At 38.1% G+C, this 11,341-nt stretch overlaps 1 protein-coding gene across 1 annotated transcript; it reads right to left on the reverse strand.

Moving 5' to 3' along the window:
• Positions 1-9,068: 9,068 nt before the first annotated feature.
• LOC115431025 (lysophosphatidic acid receptor 6-like) lies at positions 9,069-10,137 on the reverse strand. The gene has a single exon (XM_030151255.1). It carries the CDS (start codon positions 10,117-10,119, stop codon positions 9,262-9,264), a length of 858 nt encoding a protein of 285 aa, XP_030007115.1. The 5' UTR covers positions 10,120-10,137; the 3' UTR covers positions 9,069-9,261.
• Positions 10,138-11,341: the final 1,204 nt, after the last annotated feature.

Below are 11,341 nucleotides of genomic sequence, written 5' to 3' on the forward strand. Positions count from 1 at the left end.
ATAAAGATGAGGCAGGGCAACAGCGTGGCATTTTCTCTGAGTCCTCTGCAGTTCTTTTATTCATCAAAATCATGAAAAGCAGGTGTGTTTACTTTCACAATCATGTTATGTTTCATGTCCAATTTGTTTTCAATGTCTTTTAACATTTCTTTTCAATTTAGCATATCAATTAAAAAAACCTATAACAAAATAATTCTCATTATACAAAATAAATAAAATGTTCCCATACTTTTGTGACTGGATTTCCTCTATTATACTCCATGAAATACAAAAACCATGGCATCATCAACCATTTACTCATTACCATGAATGTAATTTCTATGAGCAAAGCTCATTTACTGTTAAAAAAAAACAGACTGCACAGAGTACTCTAAGCTTACTTTCAATTTAAAACACGTGTAACTTAAAATATACGACTGACAGATTCACCATTTCAGCTTTAAATTAAAAAACAAAAGAAAACTCTGTACATTCACCTAATATGATGGGACATAAACTACACACAGATAAAGCTTAAATTAACACTTCTAACATTAACATTTACCAACGGGGAATTACACGTGTGTGCGCCACAATGCTTAAGCTAAAGAAATATGTGCATCATTGTTAGCTAGCATCTCTCGTACATAGCTAATCACTTGTTAACATTGAAACCGATACCGAAAAAAAACAAACACATCTTGCTCAACAAACTATCTGGCCAGCATAGTTAATTGATGTCTCCATGCGATTTTTATCCGGGTTTTGTGATATTATGCACATTACTAACCTGAAAAACAGGATAATAAAGATGAGGCAGGGCAACAGAGTGGCGTTTTCTCTGAATCCTCTGCAGTTCTGAGAAAGTCCACAGGGCAGATACAGAGACTCACTACACGGCCGCGCCCCCTGCTGGTTTCAGCGAGCACTGTCCACTCATGTAATTGAGATCATTTTGACTAAAACACACAATCGTCTTGATCTCTGGGGGATAACTTTTTCTCCAAAAATAAAATACATTTCAATGTGTATTTAAAAAAAATTGACAATAATTCACAACTAAACATTTCAAAACACAAATGTACCATAATTTTGTGGTCATCACAGTCACATGATCACATTTTACGCTGATGTAATGATGTGGCTCTGACTTGGCTCCACTTTGCTCTTGACCTATTGAAAAGCAAACCTGTTCTTTGGAGACACCAGTTTGGAACCAGTTGAGCACTGGCTGTAGCACCAGGTTCTTTTTGGTGGAAAAGCAGAATCGGAGACATCTACACTAGCTTCTGGACAGAGTTTTATGAACGCTGTACTCTTAGGACAACATTTAAAGTGCCTTTTCTTCAACATGATTTTACAGCACTAACATGAAAAGCAACTGGTAGGATATTTGTCAAGGAGTTTCAGGATTGTCAGTACCTGCCCCTGAAACTTGCCCCACCTTTTCTAGAAGAAAAGTTTTTTGGGAAAGTTTACATTGACCTAAAGAATTTTTTTTTTTTTTTTTTTTTTTTTTTTTTTTTTTTTTAGTTTTTAAGCTCTCACAAGCAAGATGTGATAAGAAAGGCACTTGATGAGTTTCAGTCTGTGGATGCTGATGACCTCCTTGATGTGCTTAACAACTATAGATGTAGAAAAAGGGTCACATCAGAAAATTCAGAAGTCTTGGCTGAATCATCCCACAAAGAACTAGTACAAAAGTAAAATGCTTGGTAATTGACTGCTGGAGAGAGATTTTAGAGCCACAAATGCAGCTCAACTTTGAGAGACTGAATGAAACGTACAATGAGCAAAAACCTACACCCAAGAAAGTAATTGACAGGTTGCACTTTCCCAGCACAATGACCCCAAAAGAAATATAATCTGCAAAATACATAAAAAAAATACATCAAAGAATTTAGTGAAGAAAGTCTGCAGACCTTTCTGAGGTTCTGTACAGGTTCAGATTTACTGGTTTCAGCTTTTATTGAAGTTGAGTTTATTGCTCAGACCAGTTTCACATGCAGACCCATACATGTGCATCCATTTGATTTGATTTGATTTGTTTATTTATCCTGAACATGCAAAGAAACAAAATAAAACAAAATAAAATATTTAAATGGACAGAATCTATCTTCAAGCTCATACGAGTCTCAATTTTGCATGGTTGAAAAGGAGTAGGAAGAAGTATAAACTTAACTTCCATATTGCACTTGTCTGACACATGATAATTTTCCAGATTTCCAGTCAGTTGAAAGCTATTCTGGACAGTGACATCTGGATATTGGATATTATGTAGAAAACACAAATAATAGTTGTGTTTCAGTTTTCGTTCAGGTAAACCAGTTGTGAAATTCGATTATAAACTACATGTGTATTGAAAGTTTTTGTATTGACATGTAAAATGCCTATTTATGTTAAATCTTTTGTATTTTTATTTTATTTTTTTTTCTATTTCATTTGTCAGTGTTACCTGACGTTTATACTTGAAAAAATGTTACTGTATAATGCCAGTGATTTTGTCATGCCTGCAGCCAGACGCTAGTCTGGTTTTGTCTCTTTCATGTTTGTTTGTCACTTCCTGTTTTATTTTGTTAATTTTTCCCTCATGTGTCTTGTCTGTAGTCTTTACTTCCCTTCCTTGATTGTGTTCACCTTTCCCCTGATTACCTGTCTCCGCCCTGATTTGTGCCACCTGTGTCTCGTTGTCTTCCCTCCCTTTTGTGTACTTAAGCTCAGTCTCTTCCCCTGGTCAGACGCCAGTTTGTAACTCTCGTAGTTCTTACCAGTGTTCTGATCTTGTCTGTCTGTTTGATTACCTGTTTTTGACCTGTTTTTGCCTGCCTGGTTTTTGTCTACTGCCTGCTCCCTGTCGGTTTTGTCTGCCTCATCTGCTACCCTGGTTCTGATCATCTAGCCTGACTTCTGGTACGTGAGTTAGTCAAACCCTTATGTAAATGACCTTTAGTAACCTGGTGTCTTGTTTTGTATAGTTTGTGCATTATTGTGCAAGATGTTGATGTTTATGTTTTGACGTTTACCGGAACTTTTATTTTGAAGGAGATCGGAACCGGAAGAAAGACGAGTTAAACTCTCAGTTTTTCAGTTGCTGTTACCATGGGTTTCAATATGTTTAGCACCCGGTCAGTAGAGGCACTAAGGTATGTATTTAATCTAAGCCAGTGTTTCATTTAGTGTTCAATATTTTGAGACTTATTTTTTATATATATGCAGCGCATGTGTGTGGGCTAGCGTAAGGCTAAGTGTTTACTGAATTTCTTTAGCCTGCTATGCAATATTGTTGTTTCTGATGTTAGTTAGTGCACTGTAATATATAGAATAATTTACATATGTATTTATATAAACATATACATAGAATACATAAGACTGCAAATGATTATTATGATAAATGTTAGTTTAAAAGGGATAAAAGGGCAGACATTTCATGATATGAACACAGTAAATATCTTCTGTAATTCATAATTTTTGATTCAATAAAATGTGGTTGATTTAATTTTAAATACACATTGCAAGGGATTTGTGAGTAAGTAATGTTTGTATATTTCATCTCTCACAGCTCTTATGGTGGAAAAAATGTAATTAGTCAATAAAGGTGTTCCATCAGTACAAATAGAGCCAGTACCATCATTTAACCGGGGATGCTACACCTTATGTCCTGTCGCCTGTTTGATAGCTTACCTGTGTATGACCTGTTTCCGTCCCTGACCTCCCTCTGCTTTTCCCTAGTTGGGAATAAGGCTCCGGTAACCGAATGGAGAAAGGGGTTAACGTCCTCAGCCCGGAGGACGAATCCGAAGAGGAAATCTCCATCTATTATCCTCAAGATTGTGTCATTCATTATCCATTTGTTTGTGACTAATAAATCCCTTGAACTTTATATTCCGCCTCTGAGTTCTGCATTTGGATTCTGTGCCTGTACTAGCGCCATTACAGATTTAGATTGTCTCTGGTACATCACTTGCATTTCTGTGAAGATGTTACATTAGTAACAGTTCAATCTTTGAAACAAGCTTATTAGAAAATGTGGCATACATAAATCAGTGTTTCATATACCATTCAGAGCAATAAATGCTGACTTAAAATGTTTTGGTCATTTTTGCAACAAACTAGAGCAGCCTAAAGCTACTTACAACTAATTTACAGTACAGTATAAGAAAACAAAAAAGGACCTACATTTGGGCCTGACCTAGTTTGTCGAAGCAAAAACCCTAGATTGTTCAAATATTGTCTTTTCTTTCCACTTCTTAAACTTAAGTACAGTTCTGCAGCTGTAGATGCATCCCAACCATGTTCTTCCGTTAGAAGTGTGCAAAGTTCAAAAACAGTTTCATCGCATATTATCCTTTAGGTGTGCACTCCTCCTTGCATATTTTTGTCTCTGGAATGACAACTGCAGCTTGTCCTCTCCTCCATAAAGTTGTGGCACAGTGTACATGAGAACGGGTCTTCCTCCAAGCATCCCATAACCAGGTCTCTATTGACCACTCTATCTGATTCATCCTGAATGACAATATGTACCGCATTTAAAATTTAGGTATCAGTAGCCTATTTATTACTAGGTTAGTGCAAAAAAAGAATACCTTCTTCATGCATATTAATATAAACATATACTAAAAATTTACCTGTATTATGTTAAGAAAACAGAACAGCATCAAGTTTTTGTCCAAGAACTCACCAGTAAAGTATACATCTTCTCTTACAGTTTGGAAGACATCCATCCAAAAATTGGATGCATTGTTTACACAAGACTCCCCACCAAGACTCTATACGTTGATTGGCAGTGCTGCATCTGTGTATGAAACTGATCTCCTGCCTTTACATCAGTGTGATTTCTACGCAGGAACCGCTACATGTCTCGAATTGAATTTTCTGTACCTAGATCAGTCCGTAGTCTTTACGGACAACCTCCAATGCAGTCACTGTGTTAATGAAGGAATCTGCAATTACTTTTGGGTCACTGTTGGTGACATAGACCTCTATCCACATGATATGACGGCTAAAGCCATCAGTACAGCCATTGAGAGCGACACCATATGGCTTCAACTTGTCATAGGAATCCAAATGCCACAGTGCATTTGGTCCTCTTATGTTGTGCTCTCTATAATGAAGGTGCCGTCTTTTCCACAGGTCAACCCAATCTGGGTCCAAAAATTGGAGTAGAATCCTCACAGTTTCTTGAGAAACAACAAACCGTCTCTGTGTAGCTCTCTGTTGTAACCATCGATAGCCCTGCAGCTGACCACTTCCAGTCAGTTCCTCCTCCACAACAGAGGCAAATTGTTCCAAATCCGTTTGATTCTTACAACAAAACAAACCCAAACGTGTGCAAACTCACTTCAAAGTCCTTAGACTAATAATAATGTGTTGATGGTGGGCTATTAGGTTCAGTATTTCACGATGCGTAAGTCTCAAATGAAAGTATAACCTCACAAAATGTTCCAAGTTCTCTATAATGCAATGAGCGGGTACGACTTTATTCTCATGAATTAGGATATTTTTCCCACTACATTATTCTTGTAATATTATGGCTTCATTCTCAAAATACAACAACTATAATCTCATAAATGGCATGATTTTTGTTAAATTATGAGTATTTTTTAAACTATGACTTTTTTCTCAAAATGTGGCTTTATTCTCGAAATATTATGACTTTATTCTCGTAAAATTATTACTCTTCTTGTACTCATCTTTATTCTCATTAAATTACGGGTTTTATCTCAATATTTTACAACTTTATTCTTGTAGTGACAAGTGTTTTTATTTTCGTATGTGGCCCAAATACACTGTCTTAAGGGTAGAATGGTGTACATCTTGATAATTTCACTTTATACATTCAGTTTTTACCCTTGGCCACACTGGCCACAGGGCATTGTCATCAGCTGGTCATCTGCCCATCTGTCTGTCTGTGTGTCCAGTATGTGCAAAACTTTGGCATGCACCAGTGGTTCTCAACCACAGGGGGCAGCAGATAGTCAACAACAATGATAAAGTGAGGGGCGCTCACTTTCACTTTCTCACAGCTTTATCAAAACATCCTCTACATACAAGTCTAGAGCTGGGTAAAAAAAATTGATGTTAGACCGATTTTATTTAACTTTTGTGTCATCAAGTAATAGTGGAGGTGAGTACCTGACCTGGGTACCACCGACACAGGCACAGCTGGCTCTGTCTCACAAGCCCCTGGGGGAGACAGGTTGATGGTTCTGGCATTGGAGGGGCGCCTAGGAAGGGTGGGGAAAACACCTTCCAGCCTCAAACTCGAACCCACAGTGTGGAGGAAGAGGCAGAAGCCGGTCGTTCTGGGAATATTAACTTGGATCCACATTGAGTCATAGGTGATACTATCAGATACTGTGGAACAGTACTGAAGAACAGTAAAGCAATAATCATGGATCACTACCCCCCCCCCCCCCCCCAAGGCCCCCAGTGTTGGAATTGTTGTCTTCTAATTTATTGGCAGACGAGGGGCAATATGAATTTACTGTAATTTTTCTAAACCTGACATAGTGGTGGTGGTGGTGGATCAGGGAGACAACTGAATGCATAGTAATTATAAATAATGTGAATTCAGCTACTTAAATAACACTTCATAAAATGTACATCTTTGTGTGCCTCTTTTCTCACAAACTATGATAACATGATCATGCGGCGTCAAAAGTGTGTCATTACTATGATTATTCCTCTCTCGCTTTTAGGCATGATGTCCAAAATGCAGAGACAGGGGTTGGACATATGATTAAAAGAAGTTGCAATGCATTTTTTAACACCGCAACTAATGATGCACTTCTGAGCTCCTCAGTGAATAAATTCTACTGCATATGAAGACAGTTTGGTGTTATGGCACTTTTCTTTTTTTTTTTTTTCCCACTTTGTCTGGTGTGTTGTTATTGTGTTTTCTGGCTTGAAATCAACAGAGAAGTGAGGCTGAATCAAGTGCAGGTTGTTTTGCTGGTGAGCCGTCTACTTCCCCTTGCAGAGGGCACAAGTAAGGGTCACATTAAACATATATGTGAGGCTGCTGAAGGGAGGAAACTGCAGTGCTCCACACGTGTCTCCAATTTATGAAGGGTTATGATGAGGCCTGGTCAGGCCAGCAGCAACCCTACAGATGTCCTGGCTTGTTTGTGGAAGGCATAACATTTAAACATACAAACAAGAAGTCAACAAAGGAATCTTAGGTGTATGAATGAGAACACAAACACTCAGGAAGCAGGATGGCCGCGTGCTGAACCCATGTGCAGGGTTTCCCCTATATACATTCTGCACCGCTGCAAAAAACCCCCCCAAAAAACACTTTATTCTGAGGCTGGGGTGCCGATAAGGGAGGCAAACATGACAACAGAGAGTATGACAGAGGTACAGAAGTCAGGTCAGACATTCAAAGCTGTTAATTTTCATTTTCAGTTTTCTGTAATTACCCCCCCAGCCCAGCACCACAACCACCACCACCTTCACTGCACCGAAAATGTATGGAAATGTGTCAAACCACATTTTTTCTGTGCCGTTGCACCCATAGTGTAATGGCATCAGCGACTGAAAGTGGCTTATGGGATACGTTTTTTTGGTGTTTTTTTTCCACCAGTGTCCTCATTATGAAACATGAAAAGTTTCAATGTGAGGGGGTTGAGGGAAGATTTGAGACATACTATGTGATTATATTTCCATGCACTCAAAACTGTAGTAGAAACTGTTTTTTTTTTTTTTTTTTAAATCACTGCACTGTGAGATAAAACAAACGACAGAAGTACATGTTTGTTTGACTAAAAGCAGAGACAGTGACTGACATGTTACACATGAAGTGCTGGGTATTTTCTTGTCTAGTCATACCACTTCCTGTGTCATCATCATGCTTTTGGCCAAAACATGTGCATGTATTTCTCTAATTTTATAACTGCACCTCAAGGCCTTGCTTCTTCCTGTAGCACATTGTACTGCTCTAAGGGGAGATTAAAAGAACTAAAAAGAACTAAGAACTAAAAAAAAAAACTAAAAAGACGAATTTTAAAAAGGAAAAAAAATAATACATGAACTCAAAACAATATTTAACATATTTAACACACCGCTAAAGAAAGCAGATGATAATGAAGCAGACTAGAGCAGCAGACTGGCACTGGATCCCAGAGTCCATCATAATCACATTAACATGGAAATATTCTCCTGCAGCTCGTTCTGTACTTTGGCACAGACCATATAGCCTTGTACGTAAAACAGAAGAATATAACCAAATTTTCAGGTCCATGATTCATGATAAAATAGATGGAACTGATGAATCAAGAAATAAAGGCCTCACAAACCCCTGCCAAGTTTTGTCCTTAGAAATGTCTGGCTTTAAAAAGGCTGCCTGGTAAAGAGAGAGATAAGCCTGGGCCTACATGCAGTGACCTCCTGTAAAACTTAAATATGTATAAGCATCTCCAATCACAAATACGTAGAATCCCCGACTGTTTACAGCACATCCTCGAAATCTGGATTGTTTCAAATCTAGACTCTTTAGATCAATTTGCCACCGGTGCGTACAGATGCCTCTCCATTTGGCAAAGCTTAGAGGACTTGAGTGCTGCTGGCTCTGGAACTGAAAAAGCACAATAATCTCAGCTGCATTGCATGATTTATAACCAAAGACACAAAAAATACACAGAATACAGAGCCAAATTGCATTAAGGGATTATAAAACTCCCTTGCATGTTGTTTGAAGAACAAGTTATATGTGGAATAGGCTGATTTTGTTTTTGTGCTTTATGCTTTATGTGTGCATCAAATTAAGGGGAATAATTTCCAAGGATGCATAGAGTCCTAAAATAGCTACAATAATTGATGAATGTTCATGTTAGATTTCTTTGCATTTGTCTATGACTAAAATGAAGAATTTCCTTAAAATTCAGTTTGACTGAAGTGTCACACAAGATTAACTTTAACCAGGCTGATTTGCAGACATTGCAGAGTTGCTCATATGAGCTAGTGTGACAAAAATAAAACAAAAAATATATAAAACACAAAAATGAGTGAATTCAGCATATAAATCACTCCTTTTCTGTTTCATTGTGAAGAAAACGCAAATATGATCAGAAACATCAGCAAGTGTTTCCTTCAGTTTAAGATATTTTTTTCTGGTGTATTTGTCTTTGACTTCTACAAAAATCAAAAGCACAAGTAATAATCTAATCAAATAGCTTTTATTAATATAAAACAAAATTTTCAGTTTTTATCTTAAACACAGACACAACAAACACATCTAAATTTTTCTTAATGCCACTATTTCCTCTCTGTTGTTTTCACCAACTATTCTCTTGAAGACTCTGTACCCTCATTTTTCTTCCAGAATCCATCAAAGGAAAAGTAATACAGTAGAGGGTCGAAGCAGCAGTTCACACTCGCAAGACATATCAGTGGTGTAATGGACGTTTTCCAGTCTCTGAAGAGATACAATGATACAGGCAGGAAAAATATGATGAACATCATCAAGTTCATCACAAAAAGTAGCATGACATTCACCTTGTTGTTGACCTTTGCTGAGACACTGAGGTGTTTTTGTACCGTCCAAGACACCAAAGAGGTTGACACAATATTGACAGCCAGGAGTATGATGACTAAGACAGGTTGGAAATAAACCACAGGTGATTTGTCCACTTCCTTCATGTGAGGAAATTCAAAACATGTTGGTTTGCTGTAGTTGTATAAATTCCTTGAAAAGCTCACACTCTCTGGGATGTTCACCAATACCACAATCAGCCAAATGAGGGCAGAGGCCTTTACAGCATTGGAAACAGTCCTCACGTGGCGTGACCTCAGCGGATAAACAACAGCCAGCAGCCGGTCCATGCTGATGAAGGTGATGAAGATGGAACTAGAGCGAATGTTGTTCCGAAAGAGCATTGTGATCCAGATGCAGGCCATACCGCCCAGAGGCCAGGTACCGGTGGCGTAGAAGTAGACCCTCGTGGGCAGGGAGATGACGAGCAGCAGGTCCGAGATGGCCAGGTTGACCATGAACACAGCGCTGGGTGATTTTCTGTTGTGATGATGGAGCAGGATCCACAGTGACACAGCGTTGAGAGGCAAACCCAGAGCCATGACCGATCCGAAGACCAGAGCATAAGCTGTGTTCTTGGGTTCCAGCTCTGTTGCATTTCCTGTCATGGTAACGTTGAAAGTGACTTGTCTCTGTGAGAAATGCAGAAGTGCCAGCAAGTAAACCAAGTACAACAGAAACTACATTAACTCCACCCCCCTGTAAATCAGTTTAGCATGAACACAGGTTGATGTTTTATGCTGAAACCACATGGCGCATTCAAACAGGAAGTAACTTTTACTCTTCAGTGGTGTTCAGTTGTGTGGTGGTATGGGAAGCCCTCAGCGTCCAAACTCATCATCTAATCCAGTCTCATAATCTCATAAATATCACTGGTAGGTTCTAACTGTCCACTATATTTAATGACAATGGAGTCCCACATAATTACATGCAACCATCACTACAGACTATAAATGCAAAATATTAGTAGCTGTGCAATTAATTTCATTTATTCTCCATAGCCACTCAATCCTTTATAACAGGGGTGTCAAACATATGGCCTACGGTTCAAAACAGGCCACCCAAAGCCTCCAATCCGGCCCACAGGATGAATATATAAATATAAATGATAATATCTGCAATTCCAAACTCTAAAATTCTTACAATATAATGCTTGTTACTAAGTGTTTTGTGCCTTTGTAGATCCACTGTTATGCAGATGTATAAATAAGATATATATATTTTATTGATCCCAAACTGGCAAATTGTAGTAAAGAGCTATTGAGGGGGAAAATAATAAACTGACACATAATATTGTTAAAATTACATTTACTTTTCTGAACAAATTTCAGGTTATTCATATTTCTTCAGGTTATTCACATTTTGATAGTTTATAAATGTAAACAATTTCATTATGTAATTTTACTTTTTGCACTGCTTTATAGGGTCACAGGGAGCTAAAGCCGATCCCAACTTAGCTGTGCAGCACCTGGAGGGTTTAAATTCAAACTTTTTGAACTATTTGGGTCTAAATACACAAATAAATGTACCAAAGACTAATAAAAGTGGGTTTAGCAAAATATGACCAATTTAATGCCCATTCATGCTTTACGTTAAAGATGCATACGTATATGGATGGAGTGTTCTGTCTGTCCTCTGTTTTCTTTACGTGCATATTTCTGTTGGTTTCTTGGGAGTTTGCAGATGCAAACAGAGCAGTACCACCGGGAACCATGGAGGCAGTGTTGAGATTTGAGGAGAATAATTTCCAAAAATGGCTGAACTTGCCAAAGAGCGACTGTCTGAGTTAGTGAAAAACTACCAACATATTTATGACAACTACTTTTCTCA

The sequence above is a fragment of the Sphaeramia orbicularis genome, chromosome 13 (genome assembly GCF_902148855.1).
Source record: "Sphaeramia orbicularis chromosome 13, fSphaOr1.1, whole genome shotgun sequence".
Lineage (NCBI taxonomy): Eukaryota > Metazoa > Chordata > Actinopteri > Kurtiformes > Apogonidae > Sphaeramia > Sphaeramia orbicularis.

Coding starts and splice junctions, on each gene's coding strand:
- LOC115431025 (XM_030151255.1), bottom strand. CDS start 10,119: ATGACAGGAAATGCAACAGAGCTGGAACCCAAGAACACAGCTTATGCT.